Genomic DNA, 21,576 nt, shown 5'->3' with positions numbered 1-21,576 from the left:
TGCCCATAGAAGACATACCAAACTATAAGGGGTAGGTTTGAGGTAAATTCTAAAAGACAAAGTCCATCAAGGATGACCCATCCAGGTCCCCAAACACACAGCCATGCCAACTGTGTTCCCCATCCGGCCTCTTGCCGTCTTCGTCTTCTGTTAATCTGGGTGAACTGGTATGATATCAATCCTACCATCACCAGGCACTCCATTACCACGTTCCACCAATAAACAGCTGGAACCCAGATGGCGATAGAGTCCGTCAGCAACCACGTCAAGTAGATGACCAGTCTTGCTATCCCCACTGGGCTGCTCTTGATCCTCAGTCTTCCAACCCAGAAAGTGGCAAACCATGAAGTGGTGTACACCCGTCTACCTCTCCATAGGTTGTCGACAAACACATGGATGATACCTTCCAGGAAGCTCAAGACCCTTAGGCCTTGGTTGATGTTCCAGCGCCCAGTGGAGCAATACAGGGCCCAGATAAACTGTAAGGCAACAAACTCGATCAGTCCACTGCAGGGTTCTTTTCCTGGAGTAGGTCCACTCGTGTTCTGGGTCAGGTTACTCATAATAATTTCCTTTTCCATATTCTCTTCTTCTTCACTCAGCCAGACTTTTGCCTTCTCAAAGAGTCAGAGTCTCAGGCCTTGTTTTAATACCAGTTAGGCCTATATGAGGGGTCTGATTTCCTGGTGAGGGGGTGGAGCTCGGTGTTCGAAGATGGTGAAGGTGGGGATTCATTGTCGCACCTCCTCCCACGCCATTGTCCCGCCCCCAGTCTAATCAGCCCCGGTAGGACTGAGATCAGGATGACCGCTCCCAGTCCTATTAGAAGATATGGTATTATCTTCTTCAGCATCCAAATCACTTCATCCGACAGTGTCTCCACCACCGACTCGACCACGCCAAGGACCTCTTTGGGGACTTCCATAACTCCATCAGCTAGGGCCTTCCCATACAGTTCTGCTATTGAACAATCATGCCCGTTACACTGCTGCCAGTGCTCTTGCGGTTCTTCACACGTCCCCTTATTGTACACCTTGTTAGGTCCAACCCATTCAAAGCCTTCTACTTCTTTTCCTTCACACAGTCCTTGTCTGAAAGCATGTCCCTCCAGCCTGGTCATCTCAGCTTGATTTACCGGGGGAATCCCACTTCCAGTTGGGTTGGTTCTTGTTACCATAATACCCTTCAAGGCTCTTTTACAGCTTTGTAACCAGCTGAGCGACTTCCGGATCCATCTCTTTTGCTTCAGCTGGGCCTTGGTCAGGCCATCTGTCAGGTGTATGTCTGTCAGGGTCCAATTTGTCCCTTGCTGAAATGACTCCGGCACACCCCGGTACCATTCATCACAGGACTCTTTCCACTTTGTGAGCTGGCTGCATGGTCTTCTTGCCAGCTCTACGTGACAGGTTGTGTTGGTCCGGTCACATCTCATCTTCCAAGGACGTGGCGACAAGGCCACTGCTGGCCTCAGCCCCGTCCAGTCGAACCAATCGGCGATTCCATCTGCCGCTGAGTAGACAGTTGCCACATACTGGTACTTCACCCAATAATTCTTTGTCAATCCCAGGCACGGCAGCACCCAGGCCCTCAGTTCTGCTTCTTGTAACCCCCACCATGGGCGTGAAGTATCTGGCTGTATCCACACCAATGGCCACTGCTCCAGGATTCCTTTGAGGGTCCCTTTCTGCAGGTGTCTTGTGCAGTTGTAGGTCCAACCACCCGAACTCCAGGCATCCACTTGCCAAATGTCACATCTTGGCGAAGCCCAACCATAGGACTTGGTGGGCTCAAACTCATAGTCCCGACCATGTAGTCCATCATACATCCTCTTCACCGCACATCGGTCGATTTTGGCAAAATCTCCTTTAGGGACAGACCACAAGTCCTCGGGCTTGGGTAACCTTTGAATATACATTTGTGTGTGATAGGGGCCCGCTACCCAACCTGGATATGTCTGTGTGACCCCTGCGAGCCTGAAGTGGGTCACCCTTCTTTCCCATACCCACAGCAGAGTCTTGTTCAGCCAGTCCTCAATGTAGATGTTCTCCGCATCCGGGGGAGTCATCTGATAGCCAGGTGTTGATTCATATACTTGACTCACGACCAGATAAGATTCTCCGTCGCAGGTGATGGGGCCCATGTTCCACAAACATGGGTCCAGCTGTCCTGCCTTGGTCTTGATGCAGGTCTTGATCCGATGCTCCGCGACCATAGACAGGTTCCTCAGCTGGTCTGGTAGGGTGCGCTGCTCCTCTGTTGGTTCAGGTTCCTCGTCACCTGGATTCCGCTCATCTTCTACCTGAGAGCCCTGTTTCTCAGGTTTCGGAGGTTTGCAGGTGAAGTTCAAATTCCCCCAAAATGTTTGATTTATCTGGAGTAGTCCTTGACAATGGTGGGGTTGTGATGCAGCAGGCTGCACCACATTCTCTACCCAAAAGGTGAGATTTTTCTTTCTGACACATAACTGTGTAAAATACCAGTGCGGCAGCTGTCCATCTTCTTGTATCCAATTCGCTTGTATCTCTCTCGTTTCTTGTTGCTGTGGCATCACATGGTGCAGCAACAGGTCGTCCTCTTGTCGCTCCACTGCATCAATAAACGATCCCCCTTGAGATCTGAGGGTATTCAGAAGATCTGGAATCCCTTCAATTTTACTATCATCTGGCCTTTCTCCTTCTTGTGCCAGATGGTATGCGAAGTTACTCAAAACGATTGTTTCTTTCTTTACAACTAAACATGTTGAAGAAAATCGTTTTGTTCAAGTGTAAAAAATCTTCTTGTGGGTTTCTTTAAACAGTCCTTGTTTATTCCAGTAGCTGAACGTAGCTACTAGGCTTAAACCCAATAGTCCAAAAATTATTTTAACTATCAGGCATCTTCTCTGTGGCCCCTTAAAGGCAGCCATTGTCTCTGTCCAATCTTCAGGCTGTTCTACATGTTATGTACATTGTCCTCACTCGGCACTCCCACAGCTCCTCCTCCTTCTCGATCCCTCTCGGAGATTAAGCTATCTCCAGGTCCTTCAGGAACTGGAGTTGGCGTTTCCTCTCCCTCTTCCCGGCCTGGTGGTCGAGGTATATCTCCTCCAGTAGAGCTGGATCGGTAACTTTCACACTCGACCTGTAGTTTATGCCCGAGATCCATATCTCGGTGATGTGGTTCTTGACTACTTCCCAGGGATCTCCCCAGCATATGTCGTCATCTCGGACAGTTGCTAGGTAATGTTTTGCTGCCAAACTTATCCCCCGAAGCACCTGATAGTCATCAAACTCATCATACAGGTCCACTCTCCCTGGTTCTTTTTCATCCAATATCCTCTTGGCCTTGGGGCTAACAGTCCACTGGGTTGTCCCCGCTATCTTGATTTCAACATAAGGGGAGGCCACCTGCATCCAGTCACTAGCAAACCGGTTGATTTCGACTTTTGCCGTGGGAATGGTGCGCATAGTGATTTGTACCCCCTGGACTATACAGGAGAATTCAAAGACTGGTGTCAACTTCAGCGTATAATGTCTAGGAAATTTAATCCCGTACTTTCTCCCAAAGAGAGGCGTATTCACTGCCCGCTTAACCCATGTCTGAAAACATGAGTGTATGTCCTCAAGTTTTCGACACCATTTTTCTTGTTCTTGTCTTCTTCTCTTTTTGGACAGATTCTTGAGATATCCCAAGTCGGGAATAATAAATTCAATCCTTAGGGGGAATGCTAGCTCTTGTGAACATTGTCTTCTCAGCTTCATTATCTCCATAATTATTTACAATATTTACAGTTCTTTTCTTGCTGCTGTGATGACTTTACTCCTTTTCTCCCTTGAGGATTGACTGTTTCCTCAAGGCTATACTCCCCAACTTATGCCAAAGGCTCTTCTTCTTAATCTTTCTCTGCTCTCTCGGATCCCCTGGGTCCTCTGCTGCCAGCCGTATGTCAGCTCCCACCGAGTACACCCCTTTCAGTGGAACCACCACTGCTTGTACCGTCAGCTCAACCGCAATTGTCTGCTCTGGATGAGGAGGCGTGGCCACTCTGGGTGTCACATCGCCTGGACCTGGTGGGACTCCCCCTCCTCGAAAATCTTCGGGTGAAACCAGGAATTTTCGACTCTTTGTTTTAATTTTAGCTAGGGAATTCCCGTACTGGTCCAGCGCTGTGGCCCAGCAATGTAGTCCGGTCCGCCTCAGGCCATCTTCCCCTGGGACTTCCCCCGAGTCCTGTAGTGGAACGTCTTTATCCTCATAGAGTCCTTCTATGAGGTGACTCCACGTTGTGAGCTCCCACTGTGGATCAGTGGTCCCATCTCCCGCTCCACCCCCTGATGCTCCTGGATCTGGTGCATCACTCAGGATTAGTTGGGCCTCATTTCTGGTCAACGTACCATCCACGAGTACCCTAAAAGCCAGGTAGACTGGAAAAGCCCCGGGCTCAGGTGATTCTCCAGGTATGCCCCAACCTGGAATTCAGTTGCTGCGCACGACCCCTCTCCATCTTTTTCTCTGTCCTTCCCTTTGGCTGCTTTCGGCTCCTGATGACTCTGGAGGTTCTTTCGGCGGTTGCAGGGACTCAATGGGGTCCAGGAAACGCCGCACTTGCCATCCTTCAGCTTCCGCTGCTTGGACCATGCGTCCTGCTCGCTTCAGGAGTCTGCAGTCATTACAGTCCAGCAACCTTTCTCCATCCCATTGACAGCGGCAGTGGTTATCTTCTTCTGCAATCTCTTTCACCACCCACATGGCGATGAATCTGATTCTTGGTAACATCATCATTCGACATTTTCCGCATACATGTGCATCCAAAACTTTCACTGGTTTAGGGTGCTGCTCTTTAAGCTCTCTTGCGTCTTCTTGGAACCGCCCCGGCTTGTTTCTACCCGGGCCAGTCCATAGTACCGTTAATGTGGTGGGTCTCAAGCACACCACACAACTATTTATCAACTTAGTCCATTGTATGTACTCAGGTTCTTGTAAAAGCGTTGATCTTCTTGCTTGTTTTAAAGTTTCTAGGGCTCTGCCTACAAAGAGTCCTTTGGTACTGCGTTTAGTGACAACCACCCCTTTAATAGTGGCCAATCTAACGAAGGGTGGTAGGCCTTGTGTGCTATTGGCCATGGTTTTCCAGTCTCCAATATCCGTTTAGCCCGAAACTGGCTTCAGCTGCTCTATCCCTTGGATTCTGGACTTCTTTAGTTGTACTGTGTTTTTATCTAAAATCTTGACTACTATGTCATTTCTATCATATTTAGCCTTTACCGCTGCCCCTGCTGGGTGACACTGAGCTTTAAGCCATACTCGTTGTCCCACACTGAGTCTGCAACTTGGATTTGACTCCTGGTGGCCTGGCACATTGTCCCTCCCAGTTTTCTCTGCTCTAAAGGGGCGTTGGTTCAGTTCCTCTGAGGGGGAGGGCCTTCCCTTCCTGCGTCGGTTGTTCAGGGTCTCCGCCAACTCACAGGTCTTCGTACTCCAATCCTTCCCATTGGCATTCTTCCCAATCCAACTTTTCACCAGCCCAATGGTCCTTTCTGCCACGCCGTTTGCCTGCGGTGTGTACATAGGGCGGTGAGTATGTCCTTATTACCCCCTTCTCCCGACACCATCGATCTACTGTGGCATTTCTGAAATGTGTCCCATTGTCCGTCCTAAGCTCCTTTGGTACTCACAAACAAGCACATGCTGTTTCTAACATGCCGACTACGCTATTTCCATTAGCTTGTCTCAATGGCTTCGTGACCACGAAGCCTGACATAGAGTCCACAAGCACCAGCAGGTACTTTTCACCTTTCGCCCCTGTCACTCCCATGGGTCCTGCCACATCCATGCAGATCGATCCCCATGGTATGGTGCTTTTAATAGTGAGACCGCCGCTCCGTTGTCCTCTCCGTCCTGCGTTGTATCTACAGCACAACTCACAGTTCCTCAGGACTCGGCGCACCTCACCTCCCGGAATCCAGAGCTGCTGAACCTCCAGTTCCCTGCGCGTCGGGTCAGCGCCCGCATGGCCTAGTGCCTCGTGCACTGCCATCGTCACCCCCTCCACGCAGTCTCTCGGGACGACTTTCCCCCTGGGTGTAGTCTCCCATTTTTCTTTACCGACAACGACAACTTTTCTCAACTGGACGAAACGATCCACCTCGTCGTTCCCTTGCCAGTGAGGACCTTCTCTGGTGTGTGCTCTCTGGTGCACCACCACAAGGTCAATATTCAGTCTCAGTTCTGCTATCTTCTTCCACAGATCATCATGCGCAACCTTCTTTCCTTTCGCTGTCTCAAAGCCATTCTCCTCCCAGATGGCGAGGTCTTCCAATAAGGCTTGAACACAATAATGGCTGTCAGAAATGAGCTTGGCCCGTTTGATCTTTCGGCGCTCAAGCTCTAGTAGCCCTTCTAACACGGCTGTCACTTCTCCTGCTTGGGCGCTACCAGACGCCTTTCCTTTTTGTCTGGCACGTTCCTTATCCCCTTGCTTGAGGATGTAGCCCCAATAAGCTGCGTGGTCGGGTCCCTTCTTGGAACCGTCGGTGTAGAGTGTCCACTCTATCGGCTCTTCTGGCTTGCCCGGTACTGGTGCAGCTTTCGATGGTCCAGGTCGCTCTGGGCCGATCTCCAAGTCTGGGTCCAGTAATATGTCCTCCCAACGTCCCCACCGGGCATTGGTTGCTTTTGTACTTTCAAGGGTAGCTTTTCGAAGAAACCGATGAACCTGACTCTGGGTGATGACTCGAATATCCTGTCCTTGTGCCAAGTCCTTCAAGGCGCTCCAGTAGCGGGCTAGGACAGCTAACTCCCTCTCCTCCGGAGGAAATTTTGTTTCCGTCGGGGTAAGAGTATAGCTCCACAAAGCCACTAGTCCACCGCCCTCGTTGCTGACTCTCACCATGGTGTTATCATCTTCATAGGCGATTTCTGCTATTAACCTCACAGTATGACTTCTTGGCTCAAGCTTGGAAGCTCCCTGGATAGCTTTTCTCAGGTCTTCCAGGTTTTGTTGGTCTGTAGCAGTCCATATCCACGTCAGGCCTTGTGGATCGTCTACTTTCCTGAGCTTGGCATACAGGGGTTTAGCATACTTTTGGTAGCCTGGAACATGGTCTCTTACATAATTGAAAAGTCCCATTATCCTTTGCAGTTCATTCAGGGAACCTGGTGGCTCAACCTGCTCAATCTTCTTTCTGTAGTCTGCTGATAGACCTAGGTCGTCGGAGATTTCAAACCCCAAGTAGTTCACTTGATGCTTTCCAAATTGACATTTCTTTAAATTGAGTTTCAAGCCTGCAGCCTGTAGTTTCTCTACTACCCTCTGCAGTCTCTCCAGGTGCTCTTCCTCAGTGTCATCGGCAATGAACACGTCGTCAATGTACACCGTGGCATCCAACCCTTCCAGGATGTCCATCACTGCCGACTGGAACACATTAGGCGAATTCTTGAACCCTTGTGGCAGCCTTGTCCATACATATGCTCGTCCCTTATGGGTAAAAGCGGTTTTGACCTGCGAAGCCTTGGCAAGTCTCAAGGAGAAAAACCCGTTTGCCAAGTCAATGCAGGATTTGAAGGGCTTCAATTTCAAGGTTTTCAGTGTCCCTTGTGGGTTGATGAGGCTTGCTCTATTAGCCACAGTTCTCCGGTTGAGTGCTTTGAAGTTGATTACGGGTCTCCATCCTCCTCCGGCCGACTCTGGTTTCTTAACAGCTTGGATTGGGCTGTTGGTGATGGGGTTAGGCTCTTCACGTATAACCCCCAGAAAACTCAGTTCCTTCACTATCAAATCCATTTCTTTCAGCGCCTCAGGGTTCAGTGGGTACTGTCGCACTGGGGGGTGCACGCCACCCTCAATTACGTGTACGTACTTCTCCCCTAAGTCCCCACAATAATTTTTAAAACGGGCTACTTTGGCGCTATCAATGATGTCCCTTAATCTGGCTTTTCCTGTTTCAGAAAAGTCAGATTCGGCAACCTTTTGCTCTGTTACCTCAGGGATGTTTACTGGCTTGTACCACGTCCTTGTAGCCGGTTCACTTATTCCACGATGCAATTGGATCAACTTTGCACTCAAAATCTGCAATCGACACTGGATCTTCTCAGGTTGAAAAGTCTTGTCATATAAAAGTTTCATGTCATGTAGGGAAAGCAAGTCATACTTCCCCAATGCCCAAACAATCCCTTTCCAGATTCCATAAGGAATACTGGTGATAGTCCCATCAGCCAACTGTACTTTCAGGTGTCCTTTAGGTGTCAGGTTTCTGCGGGTCATCAACACCTGTGCCCCGGTATCTACCAGATAGGGTACTCCATCCACATTGGAGTAGATTTCATCTCCGACCTGGTAACCGTGCTCCATAATGACCCGCCGACCGTCTGCCATTACTTCTGCTGCCCTCCGCCAGCCCCGGCATCCCGGGACTCCCGAAGGGCTCGTCTTTGCTCAGGCGTCAGCTTCTGGTACTCTTCATAAGGGATGTAAGGAGTTTTACCTTTTTGGGGTCGTTCCGCTGGTGGGCCCGGCGGTCTAATGCTCCCTTGTGGAGGGTTGCCTGGTGGCCCCCTTGGCGGCATCCGCTGCTGCTGCTGAAGCTGCTGTGGTTGTCTCGATGCTCTGCTCTGCGGCTGTTGAGGCAGTCTTGGTGTCGGCTGCTCTCCTGGTCCACGTTGACTGCGTTGGTTGCTCTCCGCTCGTCTTTCCTCCTCGAAGCGTCTTCTGAGATCCCATCTCTTCACGACTTCGCTGATTTGCCCCTCCGATATTGTGTCAGCATCTAGGAGGTAGAAGTCCATCTCATTCTTCAGCCCTTTTGTGAGTCTTTTCAGGACCCGCAGCTTGCATTCACTGGGCAGGGCTCTGCTCAGGTTATGCCAAACCTGGGTGAGAGTGTGTCCCTCGTCCAACTTAGCCCGGGCCCGTTCAATTTGTACGTCTTCGTCATTCGCTTCTTCGAGGACCAATCGTTTGTAATGTTGTTCCGCCGTGCTGTCGGGCTCGAGCGGTTCTCGGGTTACGCTGGACAGCCACGACCGCTTTGCCTCTTCGTTTGTGGTATTAACTCTCACTAGTGGCCAGGTCTGTTTCAGGTACTCTCGAAGAGACTGCCCTGGTTCCTTTGGGGAAACTGTCATCTTGAGCTTCTTCAGCTCCCCTATGGCTGGACCTGTTGCGATGGTTGACTGCTCCAGGACTCTCCCCAACAGGGGTTCCTCATACCTGACTGGCGCCGGCCGTCGGTCGGGTTGCTGTGCTCCTAGACCCCCTTGTCGATCTTGTAACGTCTCTTCCTCTTCATCATCGCTCCCAGACACCACTGTTCTCTCTTTTTCCAATGTAATTTTAGCATGTTTCTTTGCCGCTGTCTTGAGGCACCGAAGCATCACGTCATACCCCACCGTCGTGAACCCCACTCTAAAGGGGTCAGTCAGATCAGTACAGTTTCTCAAGGAAGGGTAGGAGGGAGCCATCAGAAAATTGGCCCACTCCTTGCCCTTCACTGTGACTGACAGTGTCCACTTTTCTTCCAATGAATCCCTCCATGCATGCGGGATTTCATGGTCAGTCTGGCTTGCCTCAGGGACATATGCTTTTCTACCATCTTTTGTCTCTAAGAACCCCATGGTTGGGTCCTTAGCCAGCCTTTCTGATGCTGTAAACACATTGAGCAGGGGAACTTTCTTTTTATTTCCCTTTCTTTTTCCATACCTCACGTCCCTGAGCTGAGTGGGATTATCCACTGCGGCTGAGGCATAGGTCTCACCGTCGGGATCGGATGATGGGTTTTCATCCGAGAGTTCCCCATCTTCCTCCGACTGTGCCTCCCTCTGGTGCTGCTGAGTTGGCTGGTGATGATGGTGGGGCCGCCGGGGGTTGTTCCAGCTGAATCGATTTCCTGGGTGTTCGTTGGTCTCCTCGTTGTACTGAGGCCATCGGTGCTTCCAGGAACTCCGTGATTCCCGTTGGTAGGGGCGTCCATGGAGTATCAAACGTAGGTTTTGCCGATCCTGTCGGCGGCATCGTTGACAGGTGATGGTCTCTGATTGCCGATGGATCAGGGTGCCCGAAGGTGACCTCAGCTGGATGTCCAGACCTCCCATTCGCCCTCGTGGATGTCGGCGTGGAAGTCTTTCTTTCCCTCATGGGCTTTGAGATGGTTACAGATAGTCCCGGGGTTGGTTTCTGCTCTGGGGGTGCTTCCTCCATATCTCCGGCCCCCATCACCTTCTGGGTGGCCATGGTTTGCCACTTCTGCCTCTGCTTCTCTGAAGTGACGATCACCACCTCTCTCAGGTTGGACCATAGGTTCCGGCCCATGAGATGGATCTGTCCTGCTTTCAGTGCTGCGTCCTCAGCCTCCATCCAGGGGAATGTTCCGGACTGTAGCCCCTCGACCGGCAGCACCACTCTCCTGAATTGCTGTTCACTAGCAAACTGCAGGGCCTGGCCTAGGGCGTCGACCAATATTTCTTTGTATCTTTGCGGCCGATCATTGATGCTGCACTGCTCCAACGGGACGTGGATGAATCCGTAATAGCCGGTAGACCCCCCCGCTGGTTAATCTCATAATGGAGGTCCCATCTCTTGTTGGTTTACTTGTCTTTCTTACTTCTTTTAACTTCACTGTAGTCTTTTCCAGCATTCTCTAGCAGATTATGTCGAAACTTCTTATCTCGTGGTTTATAGTTTTCACCTACAATGAAAACCAGTCCATGGGCTTGCAGATCCCATGGTTGTCCTGTATAATTATACAGGAACAAACCTGCTGGGCTTCTTATCTTGGGTACCCCGCTGTCCATAGGTGTCAAAGGGGGCAGCCATTCGGCACACCGTCGCGTCTCCTCCGCTGCTCCTCCAAAGACTGGCAGCATTGGCTCCCTGCTGCTGGGTGGAAAAACAGCCTTCAGGCCGCGCTCGTGCTCCTGCTTGGGCAGCTGAAGCAAGGCACTGGTATGAAGGGGCATTCGCATTCTTGTGCTCCCGAAGCTTGGCTTGGGTACTGCGGATTGCCCCGCAAACAATCCTTCACCCCGTTTATACTGGTTGAGTACCTTCTTTGCCAAATTTGGTGTTTCCATATTCAGCTCTAGCGGTAGTCTCGTGCACTCAGAGAGGTCGTCCCAGTCTGCCGATGCCGACTCGAACGAGACCTCGGAGTCACCATCCCTCAGCTCGGTGACGTAGCTCCTCAAGCTTTCTCTGTCGTTGTCTAGCTGTGTTACATGGTCTTGATATTGGGCCAGCTTCTCCAGCAACGGGTAGTGGTCTCGGTAACGATTGGCTGCTTTCACCTTCTGCTTTATGGTCACCCTCTGGAGCCCGGCTTCTTTGGCAAGCATCTTTATAATTGAATCAAAATTCTTTTGTGGACTTATCAAGGTTGCTGCTCCCTCAAACGGACCTGAGTCGGGAAGCAGAACCCGTATAGCCCATTCTATCCAGTCTCTAGTGTCTTTCTTGGTACTGGCCGTATCAGGCGATCTCACCACCTTCACAGCAATGTTTTCTCGTGATTTAGGTGTTGTGTATTCTCCACGCTGAGAAATATCATCAGACACCTCGGTCATACAGTCTTCTACCGAGCTACGGCCACTTCGCTCGAAGACATGGGCCTGGATGGTGTCATCCCAGAACCTCCATCCTTGTCCCCACGGAATGATGTGGAAGTAGACTCCGATGCTCTCCTTCTGGGATCCCGCGTCGTCCTCTTCATCCGATGTCGCCTCAGTGTCTCCCAAGACTCTCTCTTCCGGCGTTGGTGGGTGAAGATCGGATGTCATCCGTTGCGGTGGTTGCCCCTCGACCCTCTGTGAAGACGCTGCATCGTCCTTGGAGCCTCCTCCGTCCGTCGATGGTGTGGGATTGGGTGTCGGTTGTCGTGGCGGTTGCTCCTCAGTCCTTGACGCAGATGGATGTCCCTGGCTCGCTGCTGATGATGAGGATTCCCCGCTCCGCTGGCCCGATGCCCCTGGATCCGGTCCTTCCATCGCTGGGGTGTTCTCCAATAGATGATCTGTGGTTGGGGGGTGAGGATTTCCCCCCTCTGCCATCTCTGCGTTGTCGATTGCCGGGCTGCACCACTCCTCACCCCCTTAGTACCTCGGGGCAAGAAAGGAGAGGTGTCAGCTGGTTGGGTTTCTCCGCAGAGTCGACTGCTTCTCCCTAGTCTCGAAGATCTCAGCGACTGCTGCTGCCACGCCCATTGCTGCCTCTTCTCCGCAGACTTGGTGCGTGGAAGGGGCCGTTATGCTCCTCTCAACTGCCCCGCCCTTCTGGGTCCTGGTGTCGTCAGGATCACAATGCCTTTCGCCAGGCCGCGCCCAGAAGTCCTTCGGGGATCTCACACGACCAGTAGTCCCCTGACCACTGGCTTATTCTTTGCCGGGACCCCGAATCCTTTCTTCGTTCGGAACTGGTCCCATCTGGGGTGCCACGTGTTAAACCCTCGGTACTGCCGTGATTCAGCTCTCCGTTTAAATAGGGTCCTGACCTCTCGTAGCTGAACTGGGGTCTTACCCTCCCACACTAACCCGAAGAGGTACTACTTAGCTGAATAAACTTTGAAACACTCGCCTGTCTTCTAACTACCTTTAATTCCAACCTCTGTCCCGCTAACTCTGGTACCAGAACTGCCAGGAGAAACCCACTCAATGGTCAGTAATAATACCAGCCCAGTTGGTTGTGGCAGCTGTTTCACATGGATTTAGTGCACTTGTTACATGACAGGTAATAATTTGAAGGTCAGGAATAGAAGACCCTCGGGACACATAAATGATAATAGGTGGATTTAGGGCTAAGATATCCTCAAGACTTTTGATGTTATACACACAATAACCTAACCTTTTACATTCACCAACATAATGCACCACATTGGGAATAAATCAAGGAGAATTTAGAACGTACTTTTTATAAATTTATTGTAGGCAATCTTAGCAAAGCAAAGCATATACATAAATCTTCAATGGGTTAATCAATAATAGAATCATTAAACTGAACCTCTAAAAATATAATCTATGATTGTAATCATTAAACTTAGCCGACTTCTACTTTCCTTACTTCAACTCAATCCCTGTTGTAATCCCTCAACCCACAGTTCAGTCCTTTGAGTCCTTTTGAACTTGTCCCAAAACGGTTGCCTTGCTTGAGGTCCTCAAGGTAAGAAAAAAGGAAAAACTACTGTTTCCGAATTTAAAGAAAAATTGGAAAAAAGTTCAAATTTCGCTAAAATGAGAATTAATACAATTTAGAAGAGGAACTCATCAGTTTGGCCAAAACTGATGAATCCAATGCTGGGTAAAAGGAAAAAGAATTAAGAAATATAAAAATCTTCTTCTTTTCCAGTCCGGACCAAACAGGGAAAAACCGAATAAACTCCGGTGAACAGCTCTCTTGTTGACAATGTCCCCGTGAAGTTGGTAAAAGTCTCTTAAAAGACAATTCTTGTCTTTAAAGTCTTTGATCCGTTGTCTCACAGATGAGATAGGTCTTTGTCTTCAAATCTCGACTCATCGATGCAAAGTTACTCTGTCTGATGAAACCTCCAGCATTATTTGAGAAGTAAGATTAACAACTTAGAAGCCAATCTGCCACACTCTTTTCTGGTCCTAAAAGAGCGTAACTCTAAGTCTAATCTCTACGTAGAACACGTAGGGCACCCTCTCTTTCGGAGCGTCTCGTACTTCTGAAGAGCTATAATAGCCCTTTTAGATTTTAACAGAACTTTAGACATCCCCCGGCTACACCCAGATGACTTCATCAATGGATGAGTCATGTCCAGATGTCTCCGTTGGAACTTCCCTTTCTTTCCAGTTTTGACCAGTTTGGGTGCGGCAGATAGCCGGTTGTTTTTCTCATTTCTCTGATTTCGCAACACTCACTGACTGTTCATGCAAAACATGTCCTGACATGCCCCTTCTCTACTTTAACATGTCTCAACACATCCTTTTTCATTCAAATAAATCAACATTGTCTTATTTTAATCATACTTATCGATCACAATACATATATCAGTTTAAATTTAACTTAATAAATCAACTCAAATCATCATGTCAATATTCCGTTATATTTAATCACTGTTCTTACCCTGGATCATATGTTCCCACTTCTATGCCTATATCAACCTGAGGAGCCCTAACCTCTACCCAACTTGTCACCATGTTTATGGAATGACTTCTTGTGTCATCTGGCGATAATAAATAAACAAATCATCGCATTTGTGATTTAATGGAAAAATCGACATTACACACTTTTGTTTTTCCACACTTAATAAATATCGGTAAAGTTTCGTGCAGACGTCCAATGGAAAAGCGACTAATGTTGTAAATCAGGAGCGTTTGCTCTTCAGACCCATCATCTGACAACATTATGATCTACAGGAGTTCTTCTCCAACCACCACAACTCTGTCAAACAACAGAAAATGTGGAAAAGTCTTCAGTCGATCAGATAAAGCAGCACAGGATAGACAGTCTGTCAGGTGGCTCCGGTCCTAGCTCTGGTCTTCTTTCTGAGCTTGTACTGCCTGGTCCTGGTCTGTGGTTCCAGTTGAAGCCAAAGTGGTCTGGTCCCTCTGTGAGGCGTTCAGGGCCAGCTGCATGGCCCAGATGCTCAGCGGCCTCATGTAGGCCAGAGAGCGGTAGATGCTCTTCTCACAGTAGGCCTCAGGAGTCTGGAAGGCCATGCCCAGCTGTTCCCACACAGTCCGGTAACAGCCTTCAGCCGTACGCAGGCCTTCGGTCAACATACCCTGAGGAGGACAACAGCAATACAGTCACAAACAAAATGATTAGACCATCAAAAGTCATCACAAACAATAGTTATGCAATCCAGTACTAACTCCTGTGTGTATCATGTGACTAAAACAGACAGAAAAGAAAACATGGAATGCCTAAAAGCACTGTTTTTGTCAGTACAATGCCATAGATATTGATGGAAAAACTGAAGTGATTTTGGTTATTATCAAGGAAACATGGAAAATGGATAGATATCAGCTCTGAAATTAAACTACTATGAGCTATTTTTGTTGTTATCATTATATTTGTCCAAACAAATGTACCTTTAGTTGTACCAGGCATTAAAATGAACAAGAAACTGAAGAAAAAAGGGTGGTCTAATAATTTTTTCCGCAACTGTACAGGGTGGGGAAGCAAAATTTACAATATTTTGAGGCAGGGATTGAAAGACAGTGTATGACCAATTAGTTTATTGAAAGTCATGAGAATTTATTTGCCACAAGAAAATGTACATAATAGAAAATGTTTTTATTCTATGTGTCCTCCTTCTTTCTCAATAACTGCCTTCACACGCTTCCTGAAACTTGCGCAAGTGTTCCTCAAATATTGGGGTGACAACTTCTCCCATTCTTCTTTAATAGTATCTTCCAGACTTTCTCGTAATAGTTTTGCTCATAGTCATTCTCTTCTTTCCATTATAAACAGTCTTTATGGACACTCCAACTATTTTTGAAATCTCCTTTGGTGTGACGAGTGCATTCAGCAAATCACACACTCTTTGACGTTTGCTTTCCTGATTACTCATATGGGCAAAAGTTTCTGAAAAGGTATGGATAATAGTGTTAGGTATGATTATGACATCAATATATGTTTGGTTTCAAAACAGTTGACGTAGTGCCTGCTGAGAAAAAACAACTAAATGTTCATTGTAAATTTTGCTTCCCCACCCTGTACATGTGTCACCATAATTTACAACTAAACCACCACAAATTAAGGGGAAAAAAAGGGTAACTATTCTCTGAGACTCAAATGAAGTTGCAAGTTGAAGAGAAAAACAAACAAACCCCCCCCCCAAAAAAAAACATAAAAATTGGAATATGGTTCATTTATAAACTAATTAGATGCATAACCCTTACTGAGACACAAACATCCCAAAGCTCACTGGGCTTCATGAGTACAGAGTCGGACTGAACTGAACATGTGTGTATGCAGCCTGCACATGTAGACCAACCTCATGGATCATAGTCGCTGCCAGCCCATACACGACTCCGATCCAGACCTCATCAGACTGGACACTGGAGCGGTCCGGTACTCCTTCAGGACGCATCCCATTGACCGCTCCCATGTGACCTCCGGCAAAACTCATCACATTCAGTTCATACACGGACTTCAGCGCACTGCGGATCTTCTCCTGTGGAAAAGCCTTAGAGGACACAGAGCATGCTCAGACCACACTGCACAGGTTTGTCCTTCTGTAAATTCAACCCACTTAGTTTATAACTTTGGTTGCTGGTTAAAAACAGTAGTTGTGTCTGACCTTGAATTCTCCGTCTCCTAAGCCGGAGGCCCTCAGGAACCAATGTCCAGCACACTGGTCAGACATAACGCTGTTCGACAGGTCCCTCCCACTGCTGTCATAGTTGTAATACTTGCCTAAACACAACGGGGAAAGTACAAAAACAAAGGCATTTCAAGGCTGAAGCTACTGTGTGGAAGTCATCAGGTGAATATATAAACTACAGGCAGTAACCAAGATGTGTCCCAGTGTATTTATGTCCTTATAGTTTAGAAACATCAACATTTCCTTCAAGTTTCATGGGAGATTTTTCTTCCTCAGTGAGATGTAGAAAGTAGATTGTTAGTTGTGGTAGAAAATTACTGTTTACAGTCAGAGCATGAAAAATATTTTAAAAATTTAGAGGCAGAACATTTAATCATAATAATGGATAAAAAAACAAAATCAGTGTTGAGAGAAATTAAGAAAAAACAACCAAAAATTTGGAAGAAAAGCTCAATTTAATTCATTTTAAAGAAAACCAATGAAATGCCATAATCTTTATCACAATATAAAACTGTATTATGACATTAGTTGTTATCGTTTTGTATCCCAGACCCGTTAGTAAAGAAACAACTGAATTCAAGGTGTCTCAATACTTTTGTCCATATTGTGTTGTTTCTGTTTCAAGATGAAGTGATTTTTGAAGAAATACAGATCAAGCTCTGAATTCTATTTACCAACTTTCTTTTACAGGTGTGGGAAACTGTCAAACCTCAGTCCTATCCTCAGTACCATGAATCTGTAAGTCTTTCTGTGGTTACTCACCTGAATCTCTTGCATTATGGTGAACAATTTCGAAGTGCCATCCACCAGAAACAGTCCATATGTTTACAAATGAGCCGGGAGGTCACTCGGGCATCTTTGGAATTTTGTCGCGACGAGTATTGTGGAAAACGAAGGCTCGCGCAGCCGCCTTACAGCGGCAGCTGGAACAGACATGATCGGAAACGGCAGGAGCTCTCTTCCTTCTGTGCATATTCCTCCAGCCGTTTCCACGTGTTTGTTTCATCCATATAATACCATATGGTCGCACTGCCACTGCCAGGTGGCTGCGCCAACCTCCGTTTCCCACAATGCACATCGCGACAAAATTCCAAAGTTGCCTGAGTGACGTCCTGGGTCGGTTTGTAAACACATGGTTTGTTTCTGGTGGATGACACCTCGAAGCTGTTCAACGTAATGCAAGAGATTCAGGTGAGTAATGACAGACAGACTGACAGATTCATGACACTGAGGATATGACTGAGGTTTGACAGATCTGATGAAAAATTGGTCATGAAAGTCTCCCGCACCTTTAACATTTGCAGCTGTTACCTGATGATTTTGCACATTTATAACAATCCCAACATGCAAAAAAAAAATGCTGTAGCAAATGAATTAACCCTTAACAGTTCAAAACTGTTTTCCCCATGTAGCAGAACATGGTAAATTATGTGTCAGCCATTTTTCATTTCGCTATGTCCCTAACCCTAACATGCTTCACAAGAGGAAAAGATCATCTTCGTGATGGCATGTGAAGGCAACATTAGTCCCCATTTTCCACATAAATGAGTCTGTATAAGTTTTTAAACTTTTTTTTTTTTAAATCTTTGTTTTATTGACCTAAAACAGCATCTACATGTGGACAAGACACAAGAGAAGACAAGAGAGAAAAAAAAAATCTTTGTTTTGGTCGTGACGCTCTGAGCATATGTGGGAATAGTCAAATAGAGTGTGTGTGGACATCCACAGTGAACACAAACTTCTTACCGTTCCACAACAGTTTGTCGAATGCAGTGCTGCCTTTGTCCAGTGTGCTTCTGTAGAGCTGGTACATCTCCTTATTGTCCAACAGGATGGCCATCTTACACATCACACACAGCGACGCCAGCCACAGCCCACCACAATAAGCACTGCAGAAATACAAAAAGGAATAAAAAAAAGAGTGACAATGATGATCATTTGGATTACATAGACCTAGAAGTAAAAATCAGATCACATTCATGAGAACAGGACCAAAAGAAGAAAAAACAAAACAAAAAAACAAACCCAGTGCCTCTGGCCACAGCAGTCACCTGCACTCAAGCATAAAACCACATCCCAGGACGAAATGTACAAATAAAGAAGCCAGTGTCAACACAAGAAAACATTTGCTAAGGCCTATTTAGCTTTAATACAGCACATTATGAACCCTACTGGTACAAAAAAACTTCCATCTATCTATAAATCTATCCAGAAACCGCAGCTAGGTGGTTTGGAATTTTCACCCATTAACAAAGAAGCTTTAAAATGTGTAATAAAACTCCACATTACAGAGTTTCACAATATTATTCTGTTAGCGTCTGCCTGTAAATGTCTTCAGCTCCTCTTTTCGACCTTGGTTGTTTTACACTGTGTTCTGTTTCAGCTTTAACAGACATAACCACATGGTCAATAAGACTTTTTCATGGTCTTTTCGCCGTTACTACAGCCTCTAACACTGCAGATAAGTGCCACAGTGATAAACACGTCTCACTTTTTCCATTTCCTTTTTTCTTTTCCTTTTTGAAAGCCACTCAACCTGAAGGTAGAAAATCTCACACAGATACTTGTGTCGTTGTCAGCTCCACTGGACTCATCCTAGTTTAACCCGTAAAGACCCAGTGCTCCTTTTGTGGCAGTTCCCAAAGTAATTTTCTTTCTAGGGATTTATCATCATTTATTATAATATTATCTTCTGTATTTAGCATTTTTTCAGTGAAAATCTGGTATTTTCCTATATTTAATTTATTGATCATGTAGATGTTCATTAAAGCTCATATTAAAGTTAAGGTCATTATGTCAGAAACTGCAGAAAAAGTGACTATTTCAGTTAAATCTATCATTAACTGACCATAAACCCAGAGTGTCCATCCACTGTTATTGATCCGACTCCATGGGTTTTTTTTAGAACCAGAGACACAAGACTTGGACCCAAATGCACAACCCACAGACAGGAATACAGTTAATGAGTGTTTATTAAACACGGACAGGAAAAACAGTTCACAAAAAGGCTTTTTGAATGAATCCTCGCTGGTTAGTCTGTGTGGATTCGTCACGACGTACGAATCCAGTAAAGGGAGCTCTCTGCCCGGGTCGGGAGCACACGAGGGGAACCCGACTAGAAACAAGCAGAGAAGTGTCAGGGGACAGACCAGGTCATACACGGGAAGTCCAAAAAACAGGCAACGGTACATGGGGGAAAAGCAAAAGCACTAACCGTGAGTCCAGGCAAAAGGTCGAATACCAGTGTGGCAGAATCAGGCAGAGGTACCGATGAGGGGATCAGGCAGGCTCAGAACAACCAGGAACAATCCGGGTCAGGAACGAACAGACAGGCAGACGAACAGGTTCAGAGAAACGCTGGTAAGTAGACACAACACAAGGAAGGAATACGAACTGGCACAGGACAGGGGAAAACACAGGGCTTATATACACAGAAGGGAGGGAAGACAATGAGACACAGGTGGAACAAATCAGGGCGGAGACAGGTAATCAACACAGGTGAAACAATCAGGGAGAGGAAGCAAAGACACCAGACATGACACAAGAGGAGGATTAACAAAATAAAACAGGAAATGACACACAAGACAGACAAAACATACAAGAGTCCAGGTACTGATATGACAGTTTTACTGGTGAATCAATGTTGTAGAAGATGACGGTGTTTCCACGGTAACTATGGAGCCTCTGAACGTCCAAATGGGTCATATTTGATGACCATGAAAAGATGAAAAACTGTATTTTACCTGAATTACTTCACCATATTGATGCACCTTATGTAGTTTTATTACACTTACCTGTCAAATCACTTTAACCCTTTCATGCATGAATTATGAGAACCTTAATCAAAATATTTTCCTGAGTGTTTTTATTCCTCTTTAGGCATGAAAAAACAATGCAATTGAAAATTTTGTTCTGAAAAATAAATAAATTAATTAAATTAAAATAATGTTTAAATTTTTTTTTTAAAATACATAAAAAAATAATAATGAAAAAAAATTCTTATGAACCTATTTTTCATGAAGTTGCAAAAATGTCCATTCAGCTGGACACCATATGTTTAATTTTAGATGCACAGAAACATGTATTTACTAATAAATTGTGTGAAAACTATGGTGTGGCTTGTGATTATGCTCAGGAGAGATCTACATAATGTTACCAATTCATGCCAGAAAAGATATGTAGTGTATTAAAACTTTAATAAAGATATGTGTAAAAAAACAAAACAACAACAACGAAAAGAACAACAAAATCCATGTATACAAGAGAACAGCTGTAGAATAGCTGTCCGCTGTAGTGACCAGTGTGCATGAAAGGGTTAAATTAGAGCTGCAACCGATTAATCGATTAGGTGCTTGAAGAGAATGCAAAAATTCACAATTCGATTAATCAACTCGAATTAATTGAATGGAAACATATTCTATTGCAGTTTTCCTGAATTGAAGCTTCTTTGTGCGTCACAATAAGCGTCCGTGTGAAACACAACAGTGGAACCAATGTTTAACAGCAGAGAAATGAAGGAAACAAAGCTCTGATTCAGGAGAATTGTGGTTGAATGATTTTTTTTGGATCAGTTTGAAGCGATTAATCGGTTGCAGCCAGGGCCGGACTGAGACTCATTTTCAGCCCTGGAGTTTCATACCTCAGACCGGCCCACTTTAGATCACGACCGATTATTATTAAAATCATGCAATTCTAACCTTACACGTTAGGTCTACACACTGTTCTGCAAAGCCTTCTAATTCAGTGTATTTTCTAAAATATTTCCAATTCAGCGCAAGTAAAGGTTGCCTCACAATGTGGATTTATTTTAACAGTGAGTGCACATTGACATCTCCAACATTATTATTCCTCACAACACAACAATAACAAAATCTATATTTTTTTTCTTATAAGTGTTAACATTTTTCAAACCTTTAAAATGTTTGAAATGAAATTAAAGTATAAAAATATTAAAAATTTAAAAAAAAATAAATAAATTAAGCTTGCTGCACTTTCTAATAACTATTATTTTTGTATCCTCTGCAACAAAAGATTTCCATCACAACTTACTTGCGGTTTGTTCCATCGATGCTATTGAAAACTTTTGGTTCAGTGATATTAGGGGTTTGATGAGGATGATAAGAAAAAAATATGTGTATCCTGTGACTGAGGGTGAGCAAAGCAGTCAAAGCTAACAACAGACTCCTGTTCATCTGTGTCATTTGTGCCTAGTGGTTCAGGGTTGTGCTGCTGAGCTGCTCCTCTGTCATCAGTAGACTCTGCTCTCCCTTTCACTCTTCCTCCAGTTTCTCTAGACTCGCCTGCACCTGGATCACAA

The 21,576-nt window shown here is 46.1% G+C and overlaps 1 protein-coding gene across 1 annotated transcript; it reads right to left on the bottom strand.

The window, feature by feature from the left end:
* Nucleotides 1-14,228: 14,228 nt before the first annotated feature.
* LOC115438584 (non-lysosomal glucosylceramidase-like) lies at nucleotides 14,229-21,327 on the bottom strand. The gene is made up of 5 exons (XM_030162285.1): nucleotides 21,309-21,327; nucleotides 18,006-18,148; nucleotides 16,236-16,351; nucleotides 15,930-16,121; nucleotides 14,229-14,712 (listed from the first exon to the last, which is right to left on the bottom strand). Exons 2-5 carry the CDS (start codon nucleotides 18,106-18,108, stop codon nucleotides 14,455-14,457), a joined length of 669 nt encoding a protein of 222 aa, XP_030018145.1. The 5' UTR covers nucleotides 18,109-18,148; nucleotides 21,309-21,327; the 3' UTR covers nucleotides 14,229-14,454.
* Nucleotides 21,328-21,576: the final 249 nt, after the last annotated feature.

This window comes from Sphaeramia orbicularis, chromosome 18 (genome assembly GCF_902148855.1).
Source record: "Sphaeramia orbicularis chromosome 18, fSphaOr1.1, whole genome shotgun sequence".
Lineage (NCBI taxonomy): Eukaryota > Metazoa > Chordata > Actinopteri > Kurtiformes > Apogonidae > Sphaeramia > Sphaeramia orbicularis.
This window is presented reverse-complemented; position numbering and strand designations above follow the sequence as displayed.

Excerpts from the sequence above, each read along its gene's own strand:
- LOC115438584 (XM_030162285.1), bottom strand. The coding sequence starts at position 18,108 with ATGTGTAAGATGGCCATCCTGTTGGACAATAAGGAGATGTACCAGCTC. Across the intron at positions 16,122-16,235 it reads TAGGAGACGGAGAATTCAAG|GCTTTTCCACAGGAGAAGAT; the intron begins GTCAGACACAAC and ends GTGTCCTCTAAG. Across the intron at positions 14,713-15,929 it reads CAGCGACTATGATCCATGAG|GGTATGTTGACCGAAGGCCT; the intron begins GTTGGTCTACAT and ends TGTCCTCCTCAG.